Consider the following 14,921-nt stretch of genomic DNA (forward strand, 5'->3'; position numbering starts at 1 on the left):
ACTTTATATGGATAAGGAGAGATTTCCACACCCAGGCCATGCAACACCTCCACTCCTAATCAACAGGAAGTGAAAATGAGATAAACCATCCTTCAGCAACCCTTAAGAACAGGAATCAGAAACCTCCGAGAGGAGAATGAAATGGGACAGGCAGCTAACAAGCTTAGCGTTACCAACTGGAAGCCATACCTCCCTGGCCCTATGTAATACAGTCTGCCGACTAGTCAGTCAAATGGTCCCTTCCCCAGGATGTAACCCCCTCACCAGGGACTTGGGGGTGGTATCATATAATCACTCCTCTTCCCCGGCTCATGAGAAGCCAGGCAACAGGGAACAACATTCTCTTGTAAGCTCGCTCTTTCCCCTACAGACACAAGCGAAAAGCAGAAACACCTCTCTCCCACCTTTCCTCTCTCAGCCCACTCTATCCCTGAATGTACTTGTGTGACCTCCTCAGCTTTTAAATAAACTTCACACATACACAAACACACACAGAGACTAATCAGGTGGGACTGGTACTGTGGTATAGCATGTGTTATGGGCACTGGTTCAAGTCCTGGCTGCTCCACTTCCAATCCTGCTCCCTGCTAATGGCCTGGGAAAGCTGCAAAGGATGGCCCAACTGCTTGGACCCCTGCACCTACTTGGAGTCCTGGAGGAAGCTTCGGGCCCCTCCCTGGCTTCAGACTTGCCCAGCCCTGGCTGCTGTGGCCATTTGAGGAGATGAACCAATGGATGGACAATTTCTCTCTCTAACTCTCTTTCAAATAAATAAAATATTTTAAAAAAAGACAAATCATGAAATCAGGAAGAGTGCAGGAAGGCCACAGGATGACATATGTGAAGTGCTAAAAAGAAAAACTCGGGCCCGGCGCAGTGGCCTAGCGGCTAGGGTCCTCGCTTTGCACATGCCGAGATCATATATAGGCGCCAGTTCTTATCCCGGCGGCCCCGCTTCCCATCCAGCTCCCCGCTTGTGGCCTGGGAAAGCAGTCGAGGACAGCCTAAGGCCTTGGGATCTTGCACCCGCATAGGAGACCCAGAGGAGGCTCCTGGCTCCTGGCTTTGGATTAGCTCAGCTCTAGCCATTGTGCCCGCCTGGGGAGTGAACCATTGGACGGAAGATCTCCTCTCTCTCCTCCTCTCTGTATATTGCCTTTCTAATAAAAAATAAATTAATTAGTTTAAAGAAATCACAGCCTTTGTTAGGCACTTATCAGACCTACATGCATGGAGTTGCAGGTTGCTGGGTCATCCTGCTTGTGGAAGAAGAAAGTTCTGAGGCCCTGGGGATCATGGTGACACAGCCTCTCCGGCTTCAGTGTCTTTGTGCCCAGCACAGGTCAGCTCCCCGACACCCACAATGGTAGGCACAGCCTAGCCGGGTCCCCCTTGCAGCCAAGCCAACTCGCATCTCAGGGGAGTCTCGGCAGAGATGATGCCTGGCTGGAAGACAGTGCCAGCTCCGGGGTCAGAGACCTAGGGGGAAGTGGCGGGCTTGCCAGGCTGTCCTTGGGCACAGTGCAGTCACTGTGGACCTGCCCAGGAGGGATGTGGGCATTCCCTAAGAACATGTGGGCTGAGGGGGCAGGCAGAAGTGCCTGTTTCAGCCTGCTCTAACGGGCATGCGGGGGTCCTGGCCACTGTGGCACTCACTATAGCTCTCTCCAAGGCCTGCTCCTCTACAGGCCGACTTCCTCCCCGACAGCTCTGGAGTCAGCCAAGTGCATCACGTGCTCCCCGCCTCACTGCCTCTGCCATCCCGCCCCCCACCCATGATCACGTGGACGATGTTGGCATTCACCAGGACTGGCCCTGCCCCCACCTCCATCCAGGCAGACTATATGCAAAGGCACACTCGGTGGAGTGTCCCTTCCCCTCCAGGTACAGCCCTAGCCCACTTTCCTAAGAGCCTACTAAGTGGCACCTGTTTGGTGTGTGGTTACCTCCGGCCTATGTTTAATTCATGACTGGAAGTTGATCGGAGCTTCCCAAGAAAGGAAAGAACTCCCCTGAGGTCTTTCCCAGTTCCTGCCCACCCATGGGGCACACAACCCAGGCCCAGCCTCCTCGCAGTGCCAGAGGCTGGGAGTGCAAGCCCCTCCATGGCCTTGAAGGACACCTTCCCAGCCAGGGCACCACCATCGGTCTCTCATCTGGAGCCCTGGAATGTCTGTGAGCCAATCAGCGGAGTCTCTGGGGGCTCCCCGAGGGCGCTAATAATCCTGCAATGATTAGCAGGGGCCACGGGGTCAGTAAGCACCGCTCAGCCTGCTGTCGGTGGGGCGGGCTGGTCAGCCCCTGGGACAGGACAGAGAGGTATCCTGGGGAGCTGTCTTTTCATGCCAGTGCCAAAGGGAGGCTGCTTGGACACTGATTACTCATCAGCCTCCCCCTTTTGTCTGCCAGCGCAGCCTGACTCCTTGAGGCCGTTAACAGCTCCATCCAGTCTGCGAAGCGAGCTGGACGGTGGAGCTGGGGCCAGTGTTCACAGCACTGAAAAGGCCCATGCCTCAGCCGGAGCCTCCCCTGGGGCCTGGGGGCCGGAGCCACCAGCCCGCTCTCCTGCCAGTACTCCTGGCCCTCCTCCTCGGCGAGGCCTGGGCAGAGGTGAGGCTGCAGCAGCTGCAGGAGCCTGTTCCAGTGCCCAAAGGTAAGAGACACCTGAGAAGATGGAGGTGGGGGGCCACAGGGAGCCCCAGGAAGGAGGATCCTGAGGGACTTTGGCAAGCCAGACCCTGAGCTGGAGTCCAGGCAGCACTGGTGTGATCCAACCAGGGGACGCTGGGATAGTCCGGGGGTCATGGTAGTGCTGGGGAGAAAGAGGAGTGAGGGGGTGGGCTTGGGATATAGGAGTTAAGGAGGCATGTGGGCTAGAGCGTGCAGTGGAGGCCCCACTCTGGACTCAAGAGTACAGAGAGTCCTAATGGGAAGCTGCTGCAAGGCCAGCCCAGCACTCGGTTCAAGTACTACTTTACTTAGTCTCTTACCCCTGCCTCTACCCCTCGGCTGCCCTCTTCCATTGAAGGGCAGAGTGCACTCCCATCTGGCCGTGGGACAGGGATAGGTCTAGCTGTGTCCACAGCCCAGCCTTTTCCCCCACCCCAGGCCTGAGCAGGAAGGAAAGCTTCTTGCTCCTCTCCCTGCACAACCGCCTGCGTAGCCGGGTCCAGCCCCCTGCGGCCAACATGCGGAGAATGGTGAGTACCCAGGCCTGGAGGAGAAGGGCAGGGCGGGAGGGGACAGTGGTCACTGCATTGGGGGACACCTGCCCTGATGGCTGGCAGCTTTGTGGCTTCCTTCTGGAGGGAGGGTGTCAGCAGGTGGTGGGGGGCCCTTGGCTCCCTCCGGCCTGGAGGGCAGACCTTCTTGGCTTCCCGTTGCCATGGAGATCAGGAGACATGAAAGGAGCTGTGGATCCCAGCCTCCAGGGACAGGAGCCCACAAAGGAGTGCCACAGGATGGGAGGGACAGGAGACAGGAAGAGAGAAGCCTCCCACCGGGCTGGGGCGGCCTTTTGTGTGACCAGGACCCGGTGCTCCTTCCCCAGTGAAGCTGGACACTCAGGAATGGCACCCTTATTCATTCTTTCATGGCAGGGGCCAGGGTGGGGCACCATTGGAGGTGGAAGGGTATAGGATTTCCCACCACCCACTGGGGCTGATATCCTGTGCCTCACACACGCTGGACCCATAATAGGACCCACATTAACAGCCCAGCGTGGGGAGGGAGGACAGGCCTGTGTGGGGGCCGGCAGGGTTCCCCATGGCTGCCTCCCATAAACTCCTCCACAGAGGCGACCTTGAGAGCTCCAGGGTCAGTTTCCCAGGGATGGGGGTGAGGCTGCCAGGAGGGAGGTTACTTCTCTCCCCACCCACTCTACCCCAGCCTACCCTGAGAGCCCTGCCCTTCCTCAGGCCTGGGTGTTGGATACCCAGGTGCTCCCAGGGATGACTGCCCGGCAATGGGTGCTCCTGCAGAGGAGGCTGGAACTCATGGTGCACCGCCTGTGACCTGGGCTCTTTGTCACCCCCAGGGCTCCAGGCACCCATTCTTTGCACACAATGAATATTGGAGACTGAGGCCTACTGGCTGGTCAGGGCCGGGGGGTGGGGGTGGCTCTCCAGGGCCCTGGGGAGAACCCTGACTCATGAAACCAACAATGTGGGGTGACCTGCTGTGGGTCTAGCTCTGAGCAGGGCCTCTTGCTCCCAGCATTCATTTCACCTCATCACCTTATTGACCCACTTCATAGATGAGGACTGTGAATATCATGGAGGTCACACAGCTGGGCAGGGAGGAGGGGGGCGTCAGCTACTGTGTAAGATGGGGCAACTCCCAAGAATCCCGTTCTTTGGGGCAAAAATGCCAAGGCCCAGGAAACCTCAGAGGCCAGGGGAGGGGCAAGAAGGCGGGATGGAGTAGCATGGTGCATCGCAGGAGGGACGCTTGACCAGGAGGGGGACAAGGGTCCTGACAGTGGCCAGAGCTTGACTCAGAGCCAAACAATAAACTGTCTGCACAGCTCAGTGGCTGTCCAGGCTCACACTGCCTGGTAGGACAGAGGGAGGCAGACGCCCCTCCCATCGACCAGGCCTGTTCTGTGACTGAGCAGGGCCTAGCCAAGCATGATTGGGATGGGAGTCAGGGAGACTGAGGCCTCTGTTGGAGGCATGGCCAGGCTCCCTGCCCAGTGTCGGACACCACCTGCACTTGATCGTACCCCTGGGACAGCCTTGATGGGTGCTGTCTGACCTTCCCTGGCCCCCTGCAGTGAGTCACCGGCTCAGAGGGTGAGGCCTGGGCTCCTCACGCAGTTTTCTCTTCCACACTTGCTACGGCGCCGCCAGAGGTCAGTGACCACTTCCGGCGGTGGGGAGGGAGGAGGGCATCAGATTGCTGAGGTCTGGTCCACAAGTCTCATTCTTCACCCAAAACAACTCCTACTCATGTCTCCACGTGTACTTCCCCCAGGACTGGAGTGAGAGCCTGGCCCAACTGGCTCAAGCCAGGGCAGCCCACTGCAGCACAGGAGCCCCCCACACGGCCTTGTCATCTCAGCATGACCCCCAAGTGGGCTGGAATGTGCAGCTGCTGCCCCAGGGCTCGGCGTCTTTCACCCAAGTGGTTGGCCTGTGGTTCGCAGAGGGGCAGTGGTACAGCCATGCAGCCGGCGAGTGCTCCCACAATGCCACCTGCAGCCACTACACTCAGGTGAGTCCAGCAAAGGCCAGGCTGGCTGAGGCATCTCACAAAGAGGCGGGAGTTTGTCCCACATGTTCCTTCACATGGTTGAAGGCAAACAGCTGGGCATACAGAGTATGCACCACAGTGCCACCAGGCACCAACAAAAGGGCACGCACCAGCTGCAGGAACCGGCAAACCAGTTCCCAGGTACGGTCATCAAAACTAAGGGGCTGGGAGCCTCCCTGTTTTCACTGGCACTTCCCTGAACACCTGCAAGACCAAGCGTACTTCCTGTTCCACTCATTATCCTTTCACAGCCTTTGTCAATGTCTTCAAATCTTTTAAAAGCCTGTTTAATTCATTTGAAAGGCAAAGAGAGACAGACAGGTCTTCCATCTGTGAGTGCACTCAGCGACAGCCAGGCCCAAAACAACGTGACTCAGGAGTGTGTGTGTGTGTTCATATACGAACACACATTTCCTGGCTTCGGATTGTTGCGGCCACTGGGGAAGTAAACCAGCGGATGGAAGATCTTTCTCTCCGTATCTCCTTCTCTCTGTAAATCTGACTTTCCAATAAAAATAAATCTTACAAAAATTATTTTTTTAATAAAAAAATTTTATTGGAAAAGCAGAGATACACAGAGAAAATTCTTCCATCTGCTCGTTCACTCCCCAAATGACCATAACTACCAGAACTGAGTTGATCTGAAGCCAAGAACCAGGAACTTCCTCTGAGTCTCCCACATGGGTGCACGGTCCCAAGGCTTTGGGCCGTCCTCGACTGCTTTTCCAGGCCGCAAGCAGGGAGCTGGATGGGAAGTGGGGCAGCTGGGATATGAACCAGTGTCCATTTGGGATCTGGGCAGATGCAAGGCGAGGATTTAGCACCAGGCTACCGCACAGGGCCGTGTCGGGCATTGTTAAAGTCATGACTGGGCCTGTGATTGGTCAAATGCATCTACTGCCTCGATTCAAATAAGTAGATGGTTCTTTCTTTACCAGGTAAAGTGATGGAATACATGAATGATGCATACAAAACTGTGATGTGACACCAGATCTTCCTGGTAACATAACTTGAAGCATTTCGCTACAGAAAGTTTCAAACATAACGAAGTAGTCAGAATGGTATAATACACTTCCAGTTTCAACAACTACCAACGTATAGTTTCACAGATACCCTTAATTCCTTCTTCCCTATCAGTATAAGCAAATTTCAGACATCACATCATTTAACCCAGAAGTCACTAAGTGCACATCTCTAAAGGAGAGTTCTTTTTAGGAAGCAAATTCACAGGAGCTGGCATGATGGCTCAACTGGCTAACACCCCATACAGGCACCAGTTCATGTCCCAGTTGCTCCACTTCCCATCCAGCTCCCTGCTTATGGCCTGCAAAAGCAGTGGAGGATGGCTTAAAGCCCTTGGAGTCTATACCCACACAGGAGACCGGGAAGAGGCTCCTGGCTTTGAACCAACTCAACTTCAGACACTGCGGTCATCTGGCAAGTAAACAAGTGGATGGAAAATCTGTCTTTCTTCCTCTCTGTAAATCTGCCTATGCTCAATCTACGTTTAAATGTTAACCATTTCTGCATTCCTACTTGTATAGCTATCATTCAGGTATGCACAATACACTACTACTGTTAGCCAAAGTACTAAAACAGCCAGGTGTTGATCATTTCGCGATACTACACTGAGTTTCCAAATGCACCTGGCCAGGCTGCTTCCCTGGGCTCTCTGGGATGTTGCCCAGGATCTGGAAACAAGGGGTTAATGCCTGGCCCAACAGCAGCTCTCCATGCTCCTGGCAAGTACTCCAGTGCTACTGGTTAAATATTTCTGAGTGCCTGCCTACTTGGTGTGTCACGATACAAAACAACGAGATGCAAGATTGTGTGTGTGTGTGTGTGTGTGTGTGTGTGTGTTCATATATGAATGGATTCTAACTACTGATTCAACTATTTCTTCTTGAGCCAGTTTTGACAAGTTCTATTTTCTAGGTAACTGTCCATTTTATACTAACTTATGGGTTATAATTGTTCATTGTTGAACAGAGACTTAAAAACACAGTTAAACCAAGATTGCTAAAAAATATTTACTGTGTCTGCAGCTCTGGCCTTTTTAATTGCCCAGTACTGGGGCAAGCATTATGCGTATCAGGTCAAGTAGCTGCTTGGGACGCCCACACTGCATCTAGGACTACTTGGGATCAGGTTCTGACTCCCTTTTAACCCAGCTCCCCGCCAACACACTCCCCTGGCAGCAGCAGGTGATGGCTCAGTGCCAGGGTCCCTGCTGCCCACCAAGGAGAGCCTGATGCAGCCCATGGCTCCGGGCTTCAGCCTGGCCCTGCTGCAGACATCTGGGGGAATGGACAGATCTCGCTCTTACTTTCTTTGTCACTTCCTTTCAATAATGAGCCAACTTTTAAAAAAATTCCCAATACTGATCATTTGACCTTTCTCTCTTCTGTTCTTTATCAATCTTACCAGAGGCTGGTCTATTTTAACAAATCAGCTTTTGGATTTGGTGTGGGTTTTTTTTTTTTCAGTTTTTGATTTTTTGTTTCATTTTGTTAATCCCATTTCATCATTTTAAAAATCATATACACTGGGCCTGGCATGGTGGTCTAGCATCTAAAGTCCTCGCCTTGAACACACTGGGATCCCACATGGGCATCGGTTCCAATCCCAGCGACCCCGCTTTCCATCCAGCTCACTACTTGTGGCCTGAGAAAGCAGTCGAGGATGGCCCAAGGCCTTGGGACCCTGTGCCCGTGTGGGAGACCCAGAGGAAGTTCCTGGCTCCTGGCTCCAGATCGATGTAGCACCGGCCATTGAGGTCACTTGGGGAGTGAATCATCAGATGGAAGATCTTCCTCTCTGTCTCTCCTCCTCGCTGTATATCTGACTTTCCAATAAAAATAAATAAATCTTTAAAAAAAACTTTAAGAAATCATATTATATATATATAATGATTTTTTAAAGCATATATATACACACAGAGAGAAAGAATCCTCCATATACTGGTTCATTTCCCAAATGGCCACAATGACTATGGTTGGGCCAAACTTAAGCCAGGAGCCAGGAACTCCACCCAGCCTCCACATGAGTAGCTGGGGCCCCACAATGATGATTCAAGTCCTAGGGTCCCTATCACCAACATGTGAGAAACTTAGTTGGAGTGCCAGCTTCAGTCTGACTTAGCCCCAGCCCAGGCTTAACTGTCATGGGCCACAAGATGGAGGTCCTCTCTCTCGGTCTTTCTCTCTGTCTCCCAAACAATAAAAACAGAAAATGAGCAAGGAGGATATAGCAAGAAGTCATCTCACCATCAGCTACTGGACCCAGGTATCGTGGTCCACCTTGCCATCTCCCTCCACCTACCCCTTGAGGAGTCTGCCAACCCTCACCCTCCAACCCCTCCACCCAGAAAGTCTTTCTAGTCCTGCTCATCTGCACAATGAGGGGTCTGTCCCTGGCCAGCCTCAGCTGGATGGTAGCAGAGGTCATGTCCCTCCCTCCCCACCACGGCCATTGTCTATGCCACTGAATCTCAGATTGGAAGGAGGGGTAGTCCACAAAAGGTTTCTGAGCTACTGTGTCTCTTGCAGCTCGTGTGGGCCACCTCAAGCCAGCTGGGCTGTGGGTGGCATCCATGCTCCATGGGCCAGGCAGCAATGGAAGCCTTCGTCTGCGCATATGCCCCCGGGTAAGCTCCCAGGTCAGCTGAGCTGTCTATGGGGCTAGAGGTGGGGTAAGATATACTCTCCAGGCAGGAGACACCGTGAAGGTCTTTATTCAGTCTGCATGCTGGAGGGGGAGGAAAGCAGCAGGAAGCGGGAGGGTGCAGAAGGTTCTGGCTGCCGGCTTCTTCACAGATTCCCCCTCCTGGAAGTTTCAGGGTCTTCCCCAGGGTTGGGTTGGAGATCAGGAACCTTTTCTGTCTCTCTGCTCTCTGATCCTGCCCCCGGCTGGGCCAGGGGAGCTGGGGGGGGAGTGCAGCGGGACAGGCAACAAGGCCCTGCCCCTGCTTTGCCCTGGGTCAGGCTGTGGCAGCCCCTGGGGCACTTGCTCCCACAGAGGCAACTGGGAGGTGAACGGGAAGACAATCAGCCCTTACAAGGAAGGTGCCTGGTGCTCACTCTGCACAGCCAGGCGTTCAGGCTGCTTCAAAGCCTGGGACCATGCGGGAGGGCTCTGTGGTAAGCATCCCACCTGGCTCACCTCCTTCGGGGCAGCAGGCAACTGAGGGCTTGGGCTGGTGGTCCCTGGGTGGGTGGCGGCATTCTGAGCAGTGGTCCCCAGCACCTGGCCTGCTGGGAGAAGGATCCCTTCACAGATTTCCCTCCCTTCTGCCCAGAGGTCCCCAGGAACCCATGCCGCGTGAGCTGCCGGAACGGCGGACAACTCAACGTGAGCACCTGCCGCTGCCACTGTCCCCCTGGTTACACAGGCAGGTACTGCCAAGGTAAGGAGCATGCACATACCCGGGCAGGGAACCCAGAGAGGGTAAGAAGGGAGGCCAGACACACAGCTGCTTCCCAGGTGTGTCCCGGGGCTGATGCACCCACAGGGTACCTCAGGGGCCTCAGGAGTGCTCACCGTGACCCGCTGAGTGTGCACTCTGCATATGTTCAGTTGCCAAGAATTCTCTGCCCATCAGCCACTTGCCAGAGCCTCAGCTACGTGGGGCATTCACAACGGATTCAAATGCGACCCCTGGGTTCTGCGGTGGTGGCAGGGAGATGGATACCCTGCTGTGTGACCACAGACCCCCTACTTGCTTCTCTCTACAATGGGCACCAAACCAAAGATGACACACATGGCAGCTCTCCGTGTCCCGGACCGGGGAGTTCTTGCTGCGGTTGACACTCCCAGATGGCCAGGGCCTGTCAGGTATGGCACAGTGGCCGCAGGTGCTGAGCTCGCTGTCCTGTGCCGGCAGTGCGGTGCAGCGTGCAGTGTGTGCACGGACAGTTCCGGGAGGAGGAGTGCTCCTGTGTCTGCCAGACCGGCTTCGGGGGAGCCCAGTGTGCTAGTGAGTCCTGCCCCCAAGGCCCCTCCCTCAGGGTGGGGTACTGGTGCCAGCTGTCGCCAGCTCCCAGGAGCCCACTGTGTGCCTCTCTTCCCAACTCCTGGCATCACAGTCAGTACTTGACACTGACCTTGGGGAAGGGGTGGGGAAACTGGCAAATACCAGAAACCATGGATTTTTTTTTTCAGTCCACCATCCTGTCTCTACCAACACATCCCTGACCCACACCCATGCCCCACTTTGCACAGGAAGTGGGCACTTTGAGTTTAGCTCCCCTTTCCAAGGTCACTCGTAAACAACTCCGGCTCCCTCCCCCAGCCAAGGTGCACTTTCCCTTCCATGCCTGCGACCTGCAGATTGATGGAGACTGCTTCACAGTGTCTTCAGAGGCAGACACCTACTACGGAGCCAAGATGAAGTGTCAGGTGACCACTGACCCCTGCCTTCCCTGGGGTGCCCCAAGCAAGAGTCTTCCTGGAGGGCCTCCAGACTGACAGATGGATCCTGATCCCATTCCTTCCAAGAGCAGGCCAGGGTCATGGGGTCAGTGGCACAGAAGCCCTGACTGACCTGAGGGGTCCCAGGACAAGGCCCCATCCTGCCTCTACCTAAGGGAGCTCTGGTTGCCACTGGCAGCCATACAGGAGTGCGGGCTCTGAACTGCCAGAACCCCGGAGTTCTCCCATGTCCACCGGCATCCCTCCACTCATGGATGCTAGCAGTCAACACACTGTGCAAGAGAAACAAAACCCTTCTGGGCATGGCTTGGCCTGGGCCTGCAGGTGGCCGGCTGGGCCACTGTGTACCAACAGCAGCAAAGCAGGCACGGGAGAGGAAGAGCAGTCTACCCACAAGCTTAGCAGCACGGGTCTGTCGGGGCTGGGTCCGTTGGGACTGGGTGGTGTCGGCCCAGCCATTCATGCCTGTAGTAGGCAGAGAGTGCAGAGCCTGCCAGTGTGACCAAGGAAGGGGCTTTCAGGAACAGGGTGCTGTGCTAGCCCAGATTGAGAGTCAAAAAGTCCAGGACATCCTCGCCTTCTACTTGGGTCGCCTGGAGACCACCAACAAGGTGCCCGACACTGACTTTGAGACCAGGAATTTCTGGATCGGTGAGTAGCCGGCAGGCTGGTTGGAGGCAGGGTGAGTGTCCCCACCACACTGGGCTGGGCTGAGGCAACTTTGAGTGGCCCCTACAGAGAGCAGGGGGACAGTGAGGCTGGGCAGCTGCTCACCCCTCCGCTGTGAAGGAGGAGGGCGGGGAGGAGCAACGGGGAGTCTGGAGCACAGGCAGCAGGCTCCAGGCATTGGGGGCCCCCCCAGCCCTCAGGGTCAACCCTTTCTGTCCTGCCCAGGGCTGACCTACAAGGCCGGCAAGGACTCCTTCCGCTGGACCACGGGGGCACACCACACCTTCACCAGCTTTGCCTTTGGGCAGCCTGACAATCAAGGGTGAGTCTTGCATGCCCCCCTCACCTGAGTGTCCTACTGTCCTGGGCCACTTGGCAGAGAGCCACACCCCACCTACTGGCTGAGTCCTCAGAGAGTCTGGGCCTTGCCTGGAGCCCAGGTACCAGGGCAGCCTGGGCTCAGCCAGTGTAGGCACAATGCCGAGGTGACGGAGATGTGGATGAGAAGGAACCTCAGCCGAGCCTCCTCTTCCCTCCAGCCAAGGCCCACTCACCCCGCCCCACCTGTCCTGTGCCTCCATCAACACCCCAGTGTCAGCATTCCTTGACCACCACATGACCTACACCCATCCACGTACACATCCACCCACCAGCCAGGCTGCATCAGGGACCCAGAACCCTGGTCTTCAAAGCCCGAGAATGCTAAGGACAGAGGTGGCAGGAGTAGAGGTGCTTGGGCTGTGTGGCCACCAAGGACTCCAACTATCCTTGCTGGCAGCCAGGCCTGTGCTCCTGGCTTATCACCAGGAGGAAGCCCAGCCCTAAAGGGGCCCCCCATACACCTCCTCCCTTCTGGGATGATGTCTGTCCCGGGTCAAGCCCCACTGGCCAGTGTGTACTGGAAGAGAGGGGGCCAGAATGGGGCTTGCCACATTGGGTAACCTGGGAAGCAGGTGCAGTGACCTGGAAGCAGTTTTGTGGCTTGGCAGTGATGTGGATCTGGAACATGGGGGTTGGGGCACCAGGGTTTCTCCGACAGATGCAGTGGACTTGTTGGGGTAGAGGGTTTAACACCTGATCCACTCCTCTAGCCCTGAGCACCCCACACCATGGCCTGGCAGGTTTGGTAACTGCGTGGAGCTGCAGGCCTCAGCTGCTTTCAACTGGAATGACCAACGCTGTAAAACCCGGAACCGTTACATCTGCCAGTTTGGTAAATCCCGAAACGGCTCTCTATTCCTCTCCTCCAGTCCCTGTCCGATTCCCCTAGCTTCCCACCATGAAAGCAGCCACCAGAGGATGGGCCTGGGGAAGCTGTGTGGATGTGTCCGTTCCAGGACTGCCTAGGGCACTATAGAGAAGGGAGAACCCGGGCTTCCCACAGCTCTTACAGAGGGAGCTGCAGGGCCGTGTGATCCACCAGCATCCGCCTTCCAGGACAGCCTGTGCTGCCGACAATCCTGCTCTCCTCTGCTTCGCTTGTAGCCCGAGACCACATTTCTCGTTGGGACCCTGGAACATGAGGTCTGACCAGGCGGTTCCCTCGCCAGCCCCTTGGTGCACCAGCTTGCCTGCCTGCCCCCCACACCTGTCTGGGACAAGGACCAAGCGAGGACGATCCACTCCCACCCTCCACCCCTCCACCCCTCCACCCCCCACCCCGCCACCCAACGTCCCAGGGTTTGTCAGATCCGCCACAACACAGAGGGGGGTGTCAGTGGGGCCAGTGCGGGGAGGGAGCGAGTGGCTGTTAGGGGAGAGGAAGCTAGGGTCGTCAGTGGAGAGGGTGGGTTTCAATCGGGTGCTGAAGCAGAAAGCCAGGGTCACCAGTGGGAAGCGTCTGCTGGGTCAGCTGCACTCCACGAAAAATTAAACTAAGTTATAAACCCACACGAAGCTGCACATACTCATTTGGAAGGGGGAGTGTCAAGGTCTAAGGTTGCACTCCCTGGTCGTTGGCGCTACTGCCCGCCCCCCGCAGGTGAGGAGGCCAGACAAGTATTAAGTGGGTCACACACCCTCAAGGAGAATGGGGGTGGTACCACACTCCCTCTCACGAGCCTCTCCACTGTCTGTGCCGCCTTCAGCCAGTCTGTTAACCTGGGACGCACAAGGAAACTTCAGCGGCCGCCCAACCACCTGCCGAGGAGAGCCCGGCCCAGAGCCGGCCTCAGCAGCCGAGGCTGGCTGGTCACTCACCTACTGCCTCGTGGACGGCGGGAGAGCAGGCCCCTGTGCGGTCCGGCAGTCCCCCGCCGGCGACCGCGCAGGGCAGCTCCGACGGCCCGGGGTGCACAGTCGCCACCAGGCCCGTCGGTGGAGGAACCAGGCCTGCGCACGCGCAGCCGCGGGGGCCCGAGGGCCCGCCCCCTTCCGGGAGTGTCCCTGCCCGCCAGTGCGCCCTCTGCCGTGGACAGGAGGAATTGGGGCCGCGCACCCAGGCGTGCTCAGAGGGCAGCGAGCGCGCCCGTGAGTGGGGTATGAAGCAGGCAGGTGCTGCTGCATGCGGGGTCGCGGGCCCCCAGACAGCGGGAAGGACAGAGAGTGCTCAGGCCGTGCTCGGAGAAGCTGAGGGATGCGACCAAACCACCTGCGGGGGCCTTATGACTGGCCGGCAGAGCCTGGGCATTTGGTCCATTGGTTAAATTCCCGATTGGGATACCTGGATTCCAGTCCCAGCTCCTCCTCCCAGTTCACCCAAGGAGGCAACTGGCAATGGCCGAGGGAGCTGGGTCCCTGCCACCTACACGGGAGACCTGGATTAAGTTTCCAGGTCCTGTTTTTGGCCCAAGTGTTGCACGTATTTGGGCATTTGGGGGACGAACCAATAGCTGGGAGTGCCCACACACATTCCCCCCACCCACCCAGCCTCTAACAACAAACACCACAACGTGTTGGCAGGGGTGACTATCTGTGTGCACTGGCCAACTTACTAAGTCTGGAGAAATACACGGAAATCCGTCCTGGGTGTCTTTAAGGAAACACTGACTGCTAGCTACCTGGAATCGATTTCTCACCTGAATGCAAAGTAGAAGAACTCATACAGACCAAGATTCTTCAGCACATGGTCACCCGGCAGGCACTGGCACTCAGGTGGCACCTGCATGCACAAGAGGACGGGTGGGGGCACTGTATACCTGCTTGGGAGACCTCAAAGAAGCCCCTGGCTCTTGGCTCTGGCTCAGCTCCAGCCATTGCAGCCACCTGGGGAATGAACAGGGAAAAAAAAAGTTTTCTAAAACAGGAATGTGAGGAGAGGGCAGATGTCGGAATAGTGGCTGGGAAACCCATGTCCCCTATCAGTGTTTGGGTTTGAGTCGCGGTTCATGCTAATGCCCACACCAGGAGGGAGCAAGGGATGCTTCAGTGGCTCAGTCGCTGCCACGGCCTTGGGAGATCTGGATGGAGTTCCTGGCTCCTAGCTTTACGTCAACGCAGCTCCAGCCATCAGGGCCACTTAGGGAGTGAATCTTGAGACAGAAGATCTTCCTCTCTGTCTCTCCTCCTCTCTGTATATCTGCCTTTCCAATAAATAAATAAATAAATAAATATTCCAATAATAAATAAAT

The 14,921-nt window shown here is 56.2% G+C and overlaps 2 protein-coding genes across 2 annotated transcripts in view; one reads left to right on the plus strand and one right to left on the minus strand.

The window, feature by feature from the left end:
• PDPR (pyruvate dehydrogenase phosphatase regulatory subunit) overlaps positions 1–13,654 on the minus strand; it is a 46,830-nt gene extending 33,176 nt beyond the window's left edge. Inside the window, exon 1 of the mRNA XM_058674995.1 lies at positions 13,552–13,654. The gene's annotated coding sequence lies outside the window, so the exon portion shown is untranslated. The remainder of the gene's footprint in view (positions 1–13,551) is intronic.
• On the plus strand, positions 3,078–12,977 carry LOC101520003 (C-type lectin domain family 18 member A). Its single transcript, XM_004584025.3, has 11 exons — positions 3,078–3,200; positions 4,975–5,214; positions 8,802–8,899; positions 9,271–9,392; positions 9,551–9,658; positions 10,136–10,228; positions 10,544–10,650; positions 11,205–11,334; positions 11,578–11,674; positions 12,474–12,565; positions 12,838–12,977. The coding sequence occupies exons 1-11, from the start codon at positions 3,189–3,191 to the stop codon at positions 12,873–12,875; spliced, it is 1,137 nt and encodes a 378-aa protein (XP_004584082.3). The 5' UTR covers positions 3,078–3,188; the 3' UTR covers positions 12,876–12,977.
• Positions 13,655–14,921: the final 1,267 nt, after the last annotated feature.

The sequence above is a fragment of the Ochotona princeps genome, chromosome 16 (assembly GCF_030435755.1).
Source record: "Ochotona princeps isolate mOchPri1 chromosome 16, mOchPri1.hap1, whole genome shotgun sequence".
Classification (NCBI taxonomy): domain Eukaryota; kingdom Metazoa; phylum Chordata; class Mammalia; order Lagomorpha; family Ochotonidae; genus Ochotona; species Ochotona princeps.

Excerpts from the sequence above, each read along its gene's own strand:
- LOC101520003 (XM_004584025.3), top strand. Across the intron at positions 9,393-9,550 it reads CCATGCGGGAGGGCTCTGTG|AGGTCCCCAGGAACCCATGC; the intron begins GTAAGCATCCCA and ends CCTTCTGCCCAG. Across the intron at positions 11,335-11,577 it reads GACCAGGAATTTCTGGATCG|GGCTGACCTACAAGGCCGGC; the intron begins GTGAGTAGCCGG and ends TGTCCTGCCCAG.